The sequence below is a fragment of the Eschscholzia californica genome, unplaced genomic scaffold, assembly GCF_041429995.1.
Source record: "Eschscholzia californica isolate CP2 unplaced genomic scaffold, dmEscCali1.0.p SCAF_1, whole genome shotgun sequence".
NCBI classification, from domain to species: domain Eukaryota; kingdom Viridiplantae; phylum Streptophyta; class Magnoliopsida; order Ranunculales; family Papaveraceae; genus Eschscholzia; species Eschscholzia californica.
The window spans coordinates 46,025,315-46,044,407 of NW_028238198.1; the positions used below are offsets into that span (position 1 = coordinate 46,025,315).

At 36.9% G+C, this 19,093-nt stretch overlaps 2 protein-coding genes and 1 pseudogene across 2 annotated transcripts; 1 reads left to right on the forward strand and 2 right to left on the reverse strand.

Annotated features, from left to right (window-relative positions):
* Window positions 1–4,612: 4,612 nt before the first annotated feature.
* LOC147567157 (ornithine carbamoyltransferase, chloroplastic-like) lies at window positions 4,613–7,426 on the forward strand. Its single transcript, XM_086653781.1, has 5 exons — window positions 4,613–5,111; window positions 5,471–5,805; window positions 6,161–6,292; window positions 6,420–6,695; window positions 7,067–7,426. The coding sequence occupies exons 1-5, from the start codon at window positions 4,874–4,876 to the stop codon at window positions 7,247–7,249; spliced, it is 1,164 nt and encodes a 387-aa protein (XP_086509907.1). The 5' UTR covers window positions 4,613–4,873; the 3' UTR covers window positions 7,250–7,426.
* Window positions 7,427–11,268: 3,842 nt separating this feature from the next.
* Window positions 11,269–13,222, reverse strand: LOC147567158 (GTPase ERA-like, chloroplastic; annotated as a pseudogene).
* A 1,297-nt stretch (window positions 13,223–14,519) lies between these two features.
* Window positions 14,520–17,712, reverse strand: LOC147567159 (uncharacterized). The gene is made up of 3 exons (XM_086653782.1): window positions 16,818–17,712; window positions 15,631–16,062; window positions 14,520–15,148 (listed from the first exon to the last, which is right to left on the reverse strand). Exons 1-3 carry the CDS (start codon window positions 17,479–17,481, stop codon window positions 14,967–14,969), a joined length of 1,278 nt encoding a protein of 425 aa, XP_086509908.1. The 5' UTR covers window positions 17,482–17,712; the 3' UTR covers window positions 14,520–14,966.
* Window positions 17,713–19,093: the final 1,381 nt, after the last annotated feature.

Genomic DNA, 19,093 nt, shown 5'->3' on the forward strand with positions numbered 1-19,093 from the left:
TTAATTGTGAGAAGAACAAATAACTAATCTTTCCATCTTTTCATTTTTCGTGGAGTTCTTTCCTAGCTGGTTCAGAAAAAAAAAAAAGTTAGCCCAATTGATTTTAGGGTTTTCTTTGATTCTTTGATCAAGAATCAAAATTTGAGACCCAGCAAACCCTAGCAGCAGAAAAAACATGTTAACCCACTCCATTGCTGAAGCCACTCCATTGCTGAAGCAATTTGTGGAATCATGGTCAAACAAGCCTCAATAGGTGAAACCCTCAATTGGTGGTGGTGGTAGGTGAAACCCTCCATAGGCGGTGGTGGTGGCGGCTGAAAATAGGATGAAGATGGTGACGAAGTCATGAAGATTAGGAAGAAAATGAAAAATGAGTATTTAGTTTAGATCCTTCCATTTGATGGTCTCTTCCACCCGAAGTCCTTAGATTAATTGGCATTAATATTAAGGGTTATTTCCCTAATGGCCCCCTACTTTGTGACCAGCTTCCCGCCTGGCCCCCTACTTTACGAGAAATACCCATATGGCCCCCTTCCGTTATAACACCGTCATTCTCTCTCCTCCATCATGTTTTCTCTCTCTGCCAACTCACGCCACATCATCTGTTACGCCACCTCATCACCTTCTCCGGCATAGGTCGCCGGCCGGCCAAATTTCCGGCCGGCGACCTTCAAACTAAAAAAAAAAAAAAAAAAAAAATTTTTCTCTCTTCCTCTCTCTCTCTCTAAAATTACTCCGGCGAAGGGAGACCTTCGCCGGAGTGGTCTGTTCTTCAAGGAACAGACCAGATCTGTTCAGTGAAGAACAGATCTCGGTCTGTTCTTCACTGAACAGACCGAGTCTGTTCTTGAAGAACAGACCCGAGTCTGTTCAGTGAAGAACAGACTCATTAAATGGCTTAAAGGCACTGGTTTATTTATGTGAAACTTAAATTAACTATATTAAGATGTGGATATCAAGCTTAAGCCTACAAAATTGAACAAACTTATTACCCAAATCAATTCAAGTCAGATTATCCCCAAATTCAGCTAATAAAGATTAGAAATTGAAACCATTCAAATCACAGGAAAGGGTAGATCGATGAAGATATAGAAGAATAAATATCACCAAAAGGATCATTCATTCAAATTTCAATGATAATACAAGGTGATTTTGAGATTAGCATATACTACTAGTACTACTTTACATACAGTAAAAAAAACCTAATTAGCAACTACCCAACTTACTTGAAAATAACAAAAGCAGAAAGATTAGAAAACCCTAACACTCGAAAGACTGAAAATTTTGAAACCCTAAAAACTAGTGAACTTAGTTACGGCCTTAGTTCCTTTAGAAACAGCATGTTTAGCAAGTTCACCAGGTAAAACCAAACGAACAGCAGTTTGAATCTCTCGTGAAGTAATGGTAGGTTTCTTGTTATACCTAGCAAGTCTTGAAGATTCTTGAGCTAACTTCTCAAATATATCTTGAAGAACAGACCCGAGTCTGTTCAGTGAAGAACAGACCGAGATCTGTTCTTCACTGAACAGACCTGGTATGTTCCCCTTAGTAAATCAAAGTCAATTAAGTCAAAAATATTTGACTGGGACCGGATCCGAAAATAGTTGTCCATATAAGAAAATTGATTGTCCACGTATTGGCCACCTAAATTAAATATCCCACGGTTATTTTTCCTACAATTCATTTTTTTTTATCTATCTATCTTTTCGAATTCAGAAAATAACTATCCAAAAATCTATCGAAACTAGTTCACCCACTTCCCACGTATCTCTCTCTCTCTCTCTCTCTGCAAACACCCTAAATATAAATAATTATCTAACCACTCTCTATATTTTTTTTTGAGAATTCGACAACGATCTACGTTCGTCGTTACAAGGCATTGATGCATCATAGAGATGTAATACGCACGATAACCGCCTATTTAAACCGAGAATGAAAGAGGCCTAAAGCCCGACAACGAAGAGGCCTAAAGTCCGACAAATTATTACATTATTTATAGCCTAAATTACATAGGATAAATCTTGATCTAACCACTCTCTATTAGATCAATGTAACTAATTCATTTTTTCCTTCTTCTTCATTGTTTAAATTTTTTTTGTTCAAACTTTCTTCTTTGTTCTGACAAATAATTTTCTTATTTTCAGGTTTAAATCAATCTCTACATATCACTCTCATGAGTACAAAGTGGTGGATCACAGTTCCTTAATACATTGGAGAGTGGTAAAGTCTAGACCTTCAAAATTTTATGGATTCAAGTTGATTTTGTGTTTTAATGGATCGGGGTTGGGTTGATATTGTTTTCCATTGTTTTATCTCTCTTTTTATTGGAGTTAGGTTGTGTTTTCGATTGATTTCGTAAAAGATTTAAATTTTTGTTTTGGTTTACATTTATTTGTGCTTTACGTCTTTGGAGAATAGAAGTTTCTTGATTTTTTTTTAATTTGGTCTTTTCTTTTACCGATATTCTATTGGTTCTAACCTTCTTCACTTTTGCCTTTCTTCACTTTTGCAGAGACTAGAGAAGTCTTTAAGAGATAACAACATTTTAGAGAAGAATTGGTCTTCACCATACCCTTCTTCAAATTCATCTAAAAGATGTGAGATACAAGGAGCGGGAGAAGTGTTTGAAGAGAAAGAATCAAGAGAGGGAGTGCTGGAGAATTGTTGGGGTTGAAGATAGTGATCGACAGAGGGAAAAAATCATTTTGAGGATGTCTCTTTAACGTTCATTAACTATTTTAGTGAAACTCTCACTAAAGGTTTCGTTTGAAAGAAAATATTGAGAAAATAAGTGTATATTGTCTTTGTTTAATGTGGAAGAGATAGTCCCATCTAATATTTCTCCATATATTTTTGTTCCATGTCTAATTATTTTTGGACTTTATGTAAACCATAAACATTTCTCTATACTGTCAACTAACAATTGAAGTTAATATACTAACCTCCATCTCCTGTACGATTAAATCACACAAGTTGGTCATTTATAAATCTTTCTGACGAGAATAGTTGGTGGTTTTGTTTCAAACATGTTTCATAAAGGACAAATTGTGGCTTTAGTCTTTAGAATCATTTAATGTTATTAAAAGTTTGTATTTATGGAGATCTTAGCTTTATTATTTGATTGTTTATAGTTTCTCTATTCCAATGGCTAATCGAGAGAAAAATCTTCTTCTTTTATTTGTGGTATATGTAATTTTTATGTTTATGGTTTACATAAAGTGCTCCTTTTTCATTAAAAAAAAGTCTCAAACATTTTTAATATCGAAGTGAAATTTCTTTTCTGAAATCTACAAAGTTTTTTTTGTTATAAGGAATCCATAAAGTTTGTTGTAAAGGGCGCGGTGGACACCTAGTTATTAATAACTAGCATATTGATTAATAACGCACTGACACGTCACATATTCTAGCATATTGATTAATAACAGCGTTAGCCAAAAGGGAGGGCGCGGTGGACACCTGGCATATATATATATATATATATATATATATATATATATATATAGGGGAGTGGAGAATTACTTGGAGTTCTTTTTTTTTGTAGAACTCGGAATCACTTAGAGTTCACTCAATGAATTCATGGCATAATCTGTACCTTTGATTTTAAATTGTGGAGTATAGATTTTCAAAGGACAGATAACAAGTGTATGTGGTCAAGAAGATGCCACGTCAGCTTCTCAGTAAAACCTGAGTAAGAGAGAGAGAGAGAGATGCAATACCGGTTTGAATGATGTGTATTATACAACATTGTTATATTACCATTACGAAAACAACACTTCATAGAGGAAACAAGCATAAATGAATTTTTTGTTTGAAAACTAACGTACAAAAAAATCGTTACCTTCCTAGAAAATAAATGTGATCAAAGGAAGGAGATTACCTGTCATAAGATTCATCACTGCCTGTTGTCTCAATAAGCACATAGAAGTTATACATTGAAGAAGGTAATGGGTAGCGGGTACCATCTAAAGGCGTCAAAACCTGTTCGACTTCCACTAAGATAAGAAGTCTATTTGGAAGAATAAAGTGCTCATTTCACATACAATCCTTATAAGAAGCAAATTGCGCCAACAATAAATTCGAGTATTACTTCAAATACTGAAACCTGGTATCACAAATAATCAGGCCTTTCTTAATAAAATTATTTGGCGTATTATTCATAACCCTAATGCGGTGTGGGTTCGTGTGCTCAAAAGTAAATACTTCCCTGATACCCATAGACCCACTCCCCCAAAAACCACTCATTCTTGGCCTTGGAAATCTATTATCAAACATTATAATACTATGGCAGGTCTTATCTTCTGGGATATTAATACAGGAACGACAGTAAACATTTGGAGTGATTATTGGATACCCAACCACCCCCCCCCCCCCCCCCCCATAACTAACCACTCGGGGGCTAACATTAAATGGGTGGCCCAACTTATTACTAATAATACTTGGAATTTTTAGATGTTGCAGTAATATTTTAATGATGACATATGCAATGCGATCCTTAGCATCAACCTTCAAAGCAATCAAGAGGACATACCAAGATGGACATTAACCAAATCAGGTAATTTCTCGATAAAATCGATGTATTACTATTTAAGAACGGAAAGCATGAATATTATGCAGGAACAAATTGATTGGGGATTTATCTGGAATTTAAATACTCTCCCAAGGGTGAAGTTATTCCTATGGAAATGCTGTACTAATAGCCTACCGGTTAAAGCGAAAATTTGCAAAATTCATTGGCGACCAATTCCAATGTATTAACTGTGATGCATACGAAACTTTAGACCATGTGATGCTTCACTGTACTTTCGCTAAAACAATTTGGTTCATTCCCCTTTCATTTTGCAGGTTTCTCAGTTAGTTCTTCTGACTACCAACAATGGCGGCAATCTCTTGCAGTTGTTCTCTCCGATCTGATTCATCTCCTTCTTCTTCTTCTTCTTCTTCACTCTCATCCGTTTCATCATCTTTTCATGCTCGAATTTTACCTCAATCCATTCAGATTCCAGCAACCTTGTCTTATCCGGTCAGGTCTTCCACCATTAATCGTCGGATTTCCTTACAGACCTCGGCTTCTGCTTCTTCCCCGTCAGTTTCAGCTTCCTCTAATGGAAAAGGTCAGCTTTTACTATCTTCATCTCTATATTTGTAATTATGGCTCTCTTCATGAAACTGAATTAGGTTTATGTTTTTATTTCGTAATTTTTTGTTGCTTCTTTAAAGAATTGAACTCAAAATGATGTTGTTTGATTATTAATTTTGGTCATCTGACAATAAACCCTAGATATTAAGATTCTGATAAAAACTTAGAAGTCTCAACTAAATGGGTGAATCCAAGGTGTTTTGTTATAACTGAAAGATCTTCCCAAGTGATGTAGGACTAAATGTCTATTAAGCTCTTTCATGCTTTGAAAATGTTGGATGCTATGAGTCAAGGAAACGACCTGTAAATCAGGAACTTGCTTTTATTTTTCAGCGAAGTCTGGCTTGAAGGATTTCATTCACATTAGCGATTTTGATAAAGCAACCATATTCAAGATCCTAGATCGGGCGGCTGAGGTTAAGGCACTGCTTAAATCGAGAGACAGGACATTCCTCCCATTTAAAGGGAAAACCATGGCAATGATCTTTGCTAAGCCATCTATGAGAACTCGTGTTTCATTTGAGACGGGATTCTTCTTGTTGGGCGGCCATGCCATATATTTAGGACCAGATGATATCCAGATGGGTAAAAGGGAGGAAACACGGGATGTTGCTCGTGTTCTATCTGGCTATAACGACATCATTATGGCTCGTGTCTTTGCTCATCAGGTATGATGGTGAGTTTTTGTTAATATGCCTGCAAACGTTACAAGCTGTCATGTTGATCAACTCGAATAGGTCAATCATAATTCATACATCAATTATGAGAATTGGCCTAGCTTACTAGTTCTTTTTCTCACTAACTAAAACCTTATTCCTTTGGGCTCGTTTATCTGGTAGCAACCTGATTTTACGAAGTTATTTAGAGCCCGTGGAAAAGATCTCGCGCTTGACCTGAACAAGACATCTAGATAAAATCAGAAGTGTATTAGGTTTTAGATCAATGTTGTAGCTGTCATCTGTGCTATCTATTGAGTACTTGTGAATCTCGTCCTGTTTGAATGTACTTCTATTAGCATTGCAGGATATACTCGATTTGGCAAAATACGCTACTGTGCCAGTCATCAACGGCTTGACAGATTATAATCACCCTGTCCAAATTATGGCTGATGCCCTCACTATTATTGAACACATTGGTCGGCTTGAAGGAACAAAGGTTTATCAATATTTCTTTTGTTGTTTAATACTTTAATATTCCTGCCAGATAGAAAACTACATATTCCATTTCTTCTGTCTCAATTCTTATTTATGATTATAGTGGTTTCTGTTGATGACTATTCCAGGTAGTCTATGTAGGAGATGGAAACAATATTGTGCACTCTTGGCTCTTGTTAGCATCAGTGGTTCCATTCCATTTTGTTTGTGTCTGTCCCAAAGGATTTGAACCAGATGAGAAAACTGTTCTTAAGGCACGAAATGCTGGAATAAGCAAAATTGAGATAACAAATGATCCCAAAGAAGCTGTTAAAGGAGCAGATGTTGTGTACTCAGACGTATGGGCAAGTATGGGTCAAAAAGGGGAAGCTGAATACCGCCGGAAAGTATTTGAGGGGTTCCAGGTATATCTTGATTAAATTGCCCTTATCCTGTTCTTATCCAGTAGCATAATTAGGTTAAAGATTCTCTCTCTGAATCTTGATATGTACTTACGACGTTGTATCACCAGTCTTGCGGCTTCTCCCCTCTCACTGACAATATGTTCTCTAACTTAATCACATAACATTAACATCATATTTAGGCGGATATCGAAGTTATCGAATTTTAGTAAATGTTTGTTGCATCAAACCCGTTATCTTTCTAACCTATTTCTATTAACCGCTCTTTAAACATAGGCGATCACTTGATTGCAATACCCTGAACTCTTGTGTCACCTATTTACTTGAAACTAACGTATTCCCCACTGCCTTATTATGTGAATAAATTATGGCAGGTAAACGAGGAGCTAATGAAGTTAGCAGGATCACAAGCATATTTTATGCACTGTCTACCAGCAGAAAGAGGTGTGGAGGTAACAGATGGAGTGATTGAAGCTCCCAACTCAATCGTCTTCCCACAAGCTGAAAATCGTATGCACGCTCAAAACGCTATAATGCTTCACCAGTTTGGTTTGTAATGAAGTTTGGGTATTTCCCGTTTACTAGTTCTCGTCGTAGTTGTTGGTATTAGTGATAGAACCGCCCAATTTAGGAAGAAGATACTGCTACTCTATAATGTCTTCTTGATTATGAAGGTTATGACTATTCACCTGTTTTAAGTTTCCAATTCAATAATTTGAGTTCTTGATTGCAAATCTATCCTTCGTTATTTTTGTTTTATTATTGTTTTGATTAGAAGCATATTTCTTGATTTTATAAAGAAGCCCTAGCATCGGTTCAAGAAATTATGCGAACTACCCACACACTAAAAGTTCAAGGAAAATAATATAATATCTGCCATTTTCGAAAAACAAGCTATTAAGAAATCATGAATACCTGAATGTTCTATGCTGTGCTAGAATGAGGATAGTCTACACTCTACACTCTACTCACACTTACCATCTTTTCAGGTACTCTACACACACCAAATATTTTCAGATATCACACTTCTCATCTTTTCAGGTATCACACCTATCATCTTTTCAGGTATGGAGGTAAACAATTTCAGGTACGGAGGTAAATAATAAAGTGAAGACCAAGCTCTATTGAAGAGACTTCATACGTGATAGTCAAACGTTGCTTGCTAAAGAGTCAGGAATCTGGATTATAAATGACGAGATGTAAACGGAGACAATATCGTTAAATATACACTCTGCTCCACTACTTCAAGTTTTTATCAACTTTGGATTTGACTAAGTCTTGAAGGCAAAATACATTGCCATTAACAACTTTGGACATTTCATATAGAATCACCATATAAGAATTAGTAAAAAAACCCAACATCGTCCTGTACACCCAAAATCCTCCACTATACCCAAAATCTAGGAATCCATATATTAATTCCTCCGTTAACCACACTCTGCTCCACTACTTCAAGTTTTTATCGTTAAGAACATCCCAAAATGACATCATTATCTATGTCTGTTATCAACTAATGGTGAAAATAGTAGAAAGTAGAGAAGTTCAAATTCTTATTTTGATCGAAACAAAACGATAAAAACAAATGAATTAGGCACTAAAACGATAAGGACAAATTCTTAGTTTGAAATTGTTTTTCCAATGAAGTGGTAGAATAGACGAAAAGGAAAAAACTTCAAAAATGTAACCTATCAGATACACCATCTCGATAGGACACTTAGATCCTCCGCCACGAAGTTGCCGATGGGTAAGAGAATATCAGTTAGCATCTGATCGCTTGGTAGACAACCATATCAGCTTGCTGCCTCCGACTTTTGAATGTGAATAATTACTCATTTCTTTTAGTTTACCCAAATCATATATAATGACCACTTCTTAAATATTCCAAACACTCAATTTTCTTTTTTGAATTCTTGGGACTTTAGCTATACCGTTGGTAAAGAATATCTTAACGGAATGACTAATAAGTATGTTAGGATATATGGACCAAGATCAACCGTCCAAAATATATGAAGATGAGGAGGATCGACATCAAGAGATCCGACGACCAAGATGAGTCCAAGATATTGAAGATATGAAAGATATCGAAGATATATTTAGGATATCTCTTGTAACTATTTAATAGTAATATTGAGTAGAGATTATATTGTTTCCTAGTTTAGTTAGGAGAAACTAGGAAACCTTAAACCCTATAAATAAGAGATGGGTTCTAGGAGTTTAAGTATTCGATTACTAATCAATCATTGTAACGAATCACCACCATTGTGGATAATAAAGTATGTAGCCGTTCTGGCTTTCTCCGAGGATGTAGGTCGTGATCCTCCGACCGAACCTCGTTAAATATTGTGTTCTTTATTTTAGTTTATGTCTTATAGTCTATCAACTAACATAAACTTTCACTTGGTATGAAGAGCAGGTTAATCAATCCTGATCAACTTCCGCAAATTCTCGATTTCTTTTTATAAGGATCGATTAAATTATCTGAGCAGGTTAATAGACCCTCATTCATGCTTCCGCACTTTTCCGTCGTTTTTTCTCATCGTTTTGATTCCATTATCAATCAACAACTTCGTCAATTTTTTATTGGAAGCAGTAATGACTTCCATAACCCTTCTTCTCGATAACACTAATCTGAATTCATCTTCTTAACACCATAGTGTTATCCGGTTCACTCAAGTAATCAAGTAAGCTCTATCTCTTACTTCAATCATCTTTTTCTTCAATCGTCTTCCTATTCCAATTCAAAGAATTAGGGTTTCTGCTTATCTACTTCATCCCCTACGGTTGCGTCAACCGATTCATCAAAGTTTTTTGATACACTTCCTTCAAATCATGTCCGCTTCAACTCGTTCAATCACTTCTATCTTGGCAATTGCCTTCTCCATTTCAAATTTGTTTTCAAATACAAGGTGTCTCCTTGAAACTAAAGGGTAACTGCTTTAATCAATCTATCAATTTTGTTTATGGTCATCATGCTTTCAATGCCAAATCAAAATCCAAATTTCTGGATTGTTCAATCCCACAACCTCCCATCATGAAAACGACTCCATTCAACATTCACTCATCGTCTAGTTCGTCTTCATCATCTTCTTCATATCGCAATCGCTGGTAGAGCCAGCCACCATCGATCTCGTTCTCTCTCTAGAGTTCTCTGTCGGCTGCATGAGTAAACCTTAATCGGTCATCCCTCTCGGCATGAGTAAACCTTAATCGGTCATCCCTCTCGCCTCTTAAGGATCTTCGTACCTTAAGTCCTAGTTGGTTTAAATCTTGTCAATGTCTTTCTTCAACAATATTACAGATTGTTTCTTTCACGATCATCACAGGATGTTAAGAACCAATATATCATTAGTCCAAGACCACTTTCATCCAACAAGAACTGAAGTTGTGACGTTTTTGTTTCCCATCAGGATTCATATTCCACTTTAATCAGGATTCATATTCCCCGCAATTCTATATTATTCACAATAACTACGACATCTCAGTGCCAAGCTAATGACCCCACTTAAAGCTATTTTTTTATCCAACTCTAGTCAGATTCTAGCTATTGGAGCTGACACTTTTTTGAGTGGATTCGAGTCCGAGCCGCTCCAACGATTCCAATCCTCTTGGTTGACATCGACGACTCTTGTTCTTTTTATTTAGGCCAATATTGTGAGCAGGTTCAAAATCCTAAATCAAGCTTTCCTATTTTTCCGACAAACTCCATTATTTTTTCTCCAGGTCTCTTAAATCGTTATGATTTAATCATTAATCAAATCGCTTTGTCGATTTTTATTCCTTTTCCAAGCGATCTTGTGATTATCAATATCAAGATCAAGATTAACGAATTTCGTTTTTTTTCTCTATCTCAATGTCAGTTGAGTTCTCTATTTGGTTGGATTTTTATCTCCATTCAAATTTTCACAATTTCCAAACATCTTTCTCAACGATGTGCCAATTCCATCTGGTGAAGAATTTCAAGTCTTCATTCATGCCTATTCATATTACTAAGCTGCCAAGTCTTCAAGTTCCAAGTTCAAGCTTTGAATCCGACCGTATGGAAGCAAAATCCAATTGTACACGAGCAAAGTTCATCTTTTTCAAGTTCTATCTTCAAGTTGGATACTTCACATGTTCCGCAGTCCAACTTGAGGGGGAGTGTTAGGATATATGGACCAAGATCAACCGTCCAAAATATATGAAGATGAGGAGGATCGACATCAAGAGATCCGACGACCAAGATGAGTCCAAGATATTGAAGATATGAAAGATGTCGAAGATATATTTAGGATATCTCTTGTAACTACTTAATAGTAATATTGAGTAGAGATTATATTGTTTCCTAGTTTCGTTAGGAGAAACTAGGAAACCCTAAACCCTATAAATAAGAGATGGGTTCTAAGAGTTTAAGTATTCGATTACTAATCAATCATTGTAACGAATCACCACCATTGTGGATAATAAAGTATGTAGCCGTTCTGGCTTTCTCCGAGGATGTAGGTCGTGATCCTCCGACCGAACCTCGTTAAATATTGTGTTCTTTATTTTAGTTTATGTCTTATAGTCTATCAACTAACATAAACTTTCACAAAGTACGTCAACACAGAGACTCCTGGATGGCTCGAATTTGGCCTCCATAACCGTAGTGCTTCAGAAGACCTTCATCTTGTCGCCAGTTATCTTTCACCTTCACCTCTACCTGCCTGAAGAAATATTTAAAGTTATTACCCATTAACCCGACAATAATCAAGCTCGATAGAAACCAAGAGTGGGTTCGTTGAGTGGCCAATATCACTTGGTCAAACTCATCGGTATGCCAAGAGGCCGCCGGGAGATCAAAACTCCCCCAAGGGTAGCCTGACCTCCTTCGCGGACGGTGCCTCTTACTCTTAGGTGTTGGTTATCCCATGTAACCGTCACAGTTAGTGGTAATTCGTGTGGTTCGAGTCTGGATCTCATTATAGAGGTTCCAAGACTCCGGTTGGCCTTTAAACAATAACAGGAATACTCTTTGCCTATCAAGTAAAACTATATGTTTTGAATAAACACTAAAGCACAAATTTCATCTTTGATGATTCAGATGGTGTCGTTTTGACAATGGAACTTTAAAATTTGTACCTCAAGGAATACTTGCTTCTGCAAAAAATCTTCAATATCGAACCGTGCTGCAGTTGCCAAGAGTTTTAGAGCCTTCCCCTCCTGTACTCCGGTAAAATAAAATCACCAAAGCATTAGAGAACCATATTGGGCCATAATATGCTATATAAATTCAAACTTCAAAGAACCCGTCTGAACCCTATATGTATGAAGACTTTAAGATATCAAAAACAACAAAGATAGTTGTGGCAGAGGTTGGTTAGAAAACTAGGATAACCCTGCTAAATCTTCGGTTTGGTATTGAATCACTCTGTATTAGTTTTTAAGTCGGAGTTGACTCACTTAGTCATTTGATAAATAGTTTACTTTATGATCGCCTAAATTTGGGTCCGTGTGAACACTTGCTTCATTTTAGGATGGTATTTCTTGGCCTGAGTATTGGAGCCAAACAATCCAAATTTGATCCATAGATACAAAATCATGCTTCGGAGTGCGAAAATTGAACAATTCTAAAAACAATAAATAGGTACCAAAAAGAGCCTGAAAACATGAAAACCAAGAGTGTTACACTAGATAAGTAATGTAGTTAATAATCTTAATATCGCAAGATATTTGCGATAAACCGTTTATAGCCCTTTGGACTAGCTGATACAAAAACACTCGATATCGACTACTTTTTCGACAAGTGCTCAAGAATTCTATAAATGAAAGTTCACTTACCTTCCCAATAAGGATGATCTTTTGTGTATTTTTTTCGACTACAATCTCAACTTGAATGAAGTCTTTTGAGGTTGGCCTAGCTTTGTAGGTTACCGCTGTCACCTAAGAAAGCAGAAGCAAACAATGATGTTGAGTTTCGCACTACCTCTAGTTTAATTCGGTTGTAAAGGCGGACTTTGAAAGGTAAAAAAGAACCGAATCTAATGAGTAAGAATATACCTGACAAGCATAAGGAACTTCGTCAATCTGAAAAGTAGAAAAGATGAGCTTACAAAGATACGGTTAAACCGCCAGATTTCGATTAAAAAACTTGTCCAGATAAGCATACCTTTTGAGGCATCTTAGAAGCATCAACTACGACTACTACACAATCTGCATTAATTGCGGGGCACTAAGGAGGACATTCTTCATCATCATAGAATCCAATTTTATGCATTTTCTTCTCAATGACACCAGGTGTATCATAAAGTATCATCTGCAAACTACCCATATCTCACATTAATAATCTCACCCATTTTCTCATAATTTTTTGTCTCCCACTAGAGATAAGTGAAGATTGAAAACAGAAATAGTTTATGATAATCTTACCTGATATTCATCACTTGAACATATTACCCAGTATTCGACGTCTTGTGGTTTGAGGTTTTATCTATAACAATTGAGAGCTTTTGGCCTATCATCTGGTGGTTCGAAAGTGTACTTTTCCCAACATTTGGTTTACTATACAGCAACATATCCTGAATAACCTCATCCAAATTATAATTAAGGTTTCGATCATTTAACCTTTATGTGTGCTTATGGAAGAGAAAAATCACATATATAAACTACATAACAAAAACTTTCTCCAAAAGCCCGAGCTGTTTAAAAGATGTGCATATATTGATTTGACAATCACCTATACTCTAGAATGTATAGTTCATATGTTGGTTGGTCGTGGAAATTTCTCATCCCCCAACCTGCTCTTTCCATCACCAATGTGGGATTATAACAGCATAACTAATGGTCGTTGAAACGTTATTTTCATTGTACTAGTACGAACTCTTCAAGTTTAACCCATGACGAACTTTTTGTGTTTCTGTTTTAAAGCCATATAAAAGCTCGATTTCGAGCACGAAATGAAATTTCTCGAGGTGGGTATCTCGTAAATTGTGTGAGTAGAGCTTTATTTGTAGGAAAGAACTGGAAAATTTCTTTTCTTGGAAGTTTAGCAGAAATTTGCAGAGTGAGCTCCATGAGAGCAAGAATAGAGCTTTTTAGTTCTGAGAGATAGCACTTCTCACATCTATCTGTTTGAAGAATTTGAAACGGGCCCGTCACACACGGTCCGGTTCTGATAGAACGGGTTAATATTTTTTTCTAAGAATCCATCCATGTGAGTCTGTTTCAAGGCATTGGATTCATTGATACATCAGGAACATGTATAAGCACGATAACCGCCTAATTTAAACCATAAATGAAAGAGACCTAAAGTCTAATAACATGAAAGAGACCTAAAACACAACAAATTTATTACATTAGTTACTTTATTTATAACCTAAATTACATGGGATAAATCTTGATGACAAACTGCTTCCACCGAGACTCGATCTCGCGAACTCATGGGCTTAAGGAGGGACGGGTGGATGAACGGGTTAATATTCACACCCAACACTTTTTGTTTTTCTTGGAGTTTATATATTTTTACACCTCAATTTCTAAATTTTACAAGAATTAATGATTTTATGTGAAGATGATCTATAAAAGATTACTTACGTACTACTATATCAGCCAGACACTATTAGAAGACTACTAAGAACATATAGTATGTTAAGAAAGAAGAGGAGATATATGACAGACATTTGGTCAGACCTAGTTTGATTAGTCCACATACAATAGTTGAAGTCCACAATTTTCCTACTTCCTAGGGTTTCTCCTCTAGGGAAGAAATACTGTTTATCGGATAAAAAAAAAGTGGTCGGAGGTTGATTTCTTCAAATAGACATAGATCTGAATGTTAGTGTTACAGTCACAAATCAACATTAATCTGAGAAAGAATCAAAGTCTGAAACTTCCATCAAGAAGATGAGTATGATATATGATATGCTTAGACAGCAAATAACATCTATTGCAGCCATAGCCCCAACGATATGAAGGTATATTATGAAATGCTTGTTCACTATCTGGATCAAATGCAGAAAAGAACCAAAATGGATAAAAGAAGAAATATATTATTCACAAGCAACTGCAAATGATCTCCTTTCTTTCTTTCTTTCTATCTACCTTTTGCATGTATTGAACAAAAAACAGTGTCGTTGTCTTCCCGGAATGAAAAATCAAAGCTCTGCGTTGTCGGATGTGTCAAAATTACGAGAAGAATCGGTAGGTAACAGTCCTTTGGATGTTGAGGAATATGACCATGCTAGGGCCGTTCCTTCTTTCTTTCTATCTTTTGCATGTATTGAACAAAAAACAGTATCGTTGTCTTCCCGGAATGAAAAATCAAAGCTCTGCGTTGTCTGATGTGTCAAAATTACGAGAAGAATCGGTAGGTAACAGTCCTTTGGAAGTTGAGGAACATGACCATGCTAGGGCTGCCGAGCCAAGAGCAATGGTTAAGCCAATTGAACTCCAAATCCATCTCTGCTTTATCCTTCGCTTTTCTCTTTGATGTCTTGCCATTTCTGTAAACCGGAAAAGAAATACATCACGACAAGAACGTAATCAGAAAGAACGGACAGATAAACGTAACATTTAATTGGCATGATTCAGTCCTCATATATGCACACAAACAACTATAAGTTAAAATAGGTGTGTTTTCTCGTTGTCCTATGTACCATGGGTGACATGACCATAACAGACATTTCATCACAGACAAACTGAAAAAATCAAGATAAAATTTGTACAAGGAAAGTCACTAAGGATAGGGATGGCCATTTGGGTCAATCCATCTTGTGCCCACTCCGTCAACAAATAGGAAAGAGTAAGGTACCAAAATCCCGTCCCCGCTAATAAAATGGAAGGTCGCCTCTGACACTTTTATTAACTGGACAGGATTAGGTAGAGATGACCCATCCAAAACCCACCCTTATAATTTCCTAGGTAAGGAAATCAAATACATGAAAGATGAGAGTAGTGAAAATATACAAGTACAGAGAAAACGTACCAACAGTTTCTTGGTTCCTCTGAAACATCTCATGGTTAACAGTTTCATAATAACGTAGCCGATCTGACAGCCGAGCAATCTCAAAGTTCTTTGACTCAATCCAAGATTCCATCTCCAACTCAGCCTCAGCTTTAGCAGCATCCCTCCCTAAAGAAATGGCTGCATCCCGTGCAACAGATATCTGTCGACACACATCTTCAGCAGGATCATAGTTCAGGTTTGCATCCTCTGCTACAATAGCCGAAGCCGCAGGGAGTGTTACACCTACAAAAGACAAGTGTTCTTTGAGCCGGTCCCACTGCCTTTCCATGCTATTGAGGGCATCCTCTGCTTCTTTCCGCTTCTCTACCTCCGTTAACAAATCCAATCTGATATTACGAATCTCCGTTTCAAAATCATGAGCATACTGATGGATACCTCCATTAGAGAGTTCTAAAAGTAAAAAACTAAGTGTAAGTCTTCAATATGTTGCAGAACATAAGAATCATAAGCTAAACTAATTATCATATAAGAACTCCCAACCAAGTGATATATAAACCTCCATGGTAGACTCAATCAAGATTCAAATTACATCCGATGAGTTATATGGAGACAGAGAATGTTTGTAGATTATGATGTTTTTTTTAAAGATGAATGAATTTATAAAGAATAAAGAACGTTACAAGGAGATCCAAAAAGGGCACAAAGAGGAACTGATACAAGAGAGTGAAGCTGCACAAGAAATCAATAGATGGGCTGAGGTAAACAGCCCAGCAAGCTGCAGCAACAAAGAGAGAGAAAGACGGAGGGATTACAGCGACTACGCTGATGTTCCCAGCTGTAAGTAAAATCTGTGTAAGTCAAGGTGGATGCCTAAGCTTCCACTCCACTCCAGCCAAGATTGCATCAACGTACTAATTTTTAAAAGTGGCCTTAATCCTCCGAAGATAACCCTTGTTTCGGCACCTTAACTCTACTTCACTGAATGAACATGTCTTAAATACCTAGGCAAGCACCCACAAGGTTTTGAAGGATTGAGGAAAGAATCCCCAATCTCAAAATTACAACCATGTGAAATTAAGAATCTTATCAACCAATTCATTATGAGAAAATCAAACACAACTAAAAAAAAGCATATTCCATAAGATAATACCAATATAGCAACCAGGAGTCCAGGACAACCCTATAAATGAACCAAATAAATATACCTTCACAACTAGCATCAAAAAATTCCCGAATTGGTGTTGTCATCTTGAAAGAACGATCACCCCCAAAATTGTCTTCCCCATCAGTATAGCTAGCAATACTCAATGAATCATTAGGATCAAAATAATCTTCACAAACACTTTCTCTCTCTAAATCTATTCCAACCGACATGGATGAGTAATTTGCCCTATTTTCATCCAACCCATCATTTAAATCACTAATCTCAACCTCCCCACTATTAAAACCATTCTTAATAACCACCTCTTCCCCAATTTCAGGAATTTTCTTCATCAAACAAACATCTTGATGATATCCTGAAACTACCTCAGAATAGCTTCTTCCATTATCATCAACCTTCTTCTCCCCTTTCTCCATCTCCACGTTGGCGGAAACATTACTCTGTGAGAGACTCTTTTGGAGATTTAGTCCTCTACGTTTATGAAATACGTAAGGTGAATGAGGAACTGAAAAAGGAGAATCAGGTAATGGAGTTGTTTCTGGAGTTGTATTAAGAGATGAAGGTATAACCTCAGGTTTACTTTCTCTCTCATTCGGTGAACTATTTCTTCTCTCTAGCTTTGAAATCGTAGGTTTTGCATCAGAACTAGATTTTGATGCTCCAGGTTCTAAAAACCTATCAAATGTGATTGCTGAAAACGTCGGCATAGCTTTCTTCAAATCAACAAAAGAAACGAAACCCTAGATTTATATCTAGAGAGGGAAGAGAAATCTATTAGGTGTTTCTATACTGAAACCCTAGATTTTAAATAGTAGGAGAGATGAAATTCCGGATAAACTTCCATTTTACCTGTAAAACAAGAAATGTTTCTTGAGGTTCAAGCAGAGAAAAGAGGAGAGATAGAGAGACTTTCTCTATTACCAACCGAACTCTTTCTTTATTAATTCCTATATGGCCCCCTACTTACTTTGTGACCAGCTTCCTTTATGGTCCCAAAATTTTTGTAAATTTAAATATAGCCCCCTATTTTCATGGAAATGTCATAACTACCCTTCCCATTAATATATTTTCAAAATAAAATTAAAAACAAAACCCTAAATTCCACCTCACTTCCCTCTCCACCACTCATCTCTCTCCACGTCACCTATCTCTCTAACTCACCTCTCTCTCTCTCCAAGTCAGCACTCTCATGAAGGTCGCCGGCCGGAAAATTTTCCGGCCGGCGACCTTCAAACTTAAATTTTTTTTTTTTTTTCACTCATCTCTCTCTCCCTGAAGATTCCGGCGAAGGGGGTTTCCCTTCGCCGGAATCTGGTCTGTTGAATCTGTTCTTCAACAGACCAGATTCCGGCGAAGGGAAACCCCCTTCACCGGAATCTTTAGGGAGAGAGAGATGAGTGAAAAAAAAAAAAAAAAAATTTTAAGTTTGAAGGTCGCCGGCTGGAAAATTTTCCGGCCGGCGACCTTCATGAGAGTGCTGACTTGGAGAGAGAGAGAGGTGAGTTGGAGAGATAGGTGACGTGGAGAGAGATGAGTGGTGGAGAGGGAAGTGAGGTGGAATTTAGGGTTTTGTTTTTAATTTTATTTTGAAAATATATTAATGGGAAGGGTAGTTATGACATTTCCATGAAAATAGGGGGCCATATTTGAATTTAAAAAAATTTGGGGGTCATAAAGGAAGCTGGTCACAAAGTAGGGGGCCATATAGGAATTAACTCTTATTTTTTTCGGACAATTATCTCCGCCCTTGTCAACGTTATTTACATTTCGAGGGTCTTTGCTAAAATACGCTGACCTCATTCAAATTTGGTCCGAGGGATCCGAAAAGGCGCGAAATTGCCTCTATAGGGGTGCGTAAAGCGCACGCGTGGCACTTTAGTCAGTTTGATTTGTCACAGCGGCAGAGACCACGCCAAACAGGACCGTTATTATTTCGCTCATTTGTTGTAAAGTTAACGTTATATGATGACAAGCCAGCAACGGGCCAAAGGCTATCCTATTGCTGATAGTAGTTTTTTTTTTTTTATTTCTTTGGACTAACGACTGGTAGCCCACTTGATTAGTACATTTCTCTGCAACCCAGAGGTCTTAGACACTGAACGTATAAATTCAGAAATATTGAATTTGGACCTGCTATAGGCCTCTTTCATCTTCTGTGGCTTTAGACCTTTTTCATATTTTGATTGAACGTCGACTAACGTAGAACATAGTCGGTTTAAAAAAAAAAAATTAAATGTAGGGGATAACTTCAATTTTTTTAAGGGCCGGTTATTATTAAGCCCAAAATATGGAACTCAAGAGAGGATCGGGCCCAGTCTT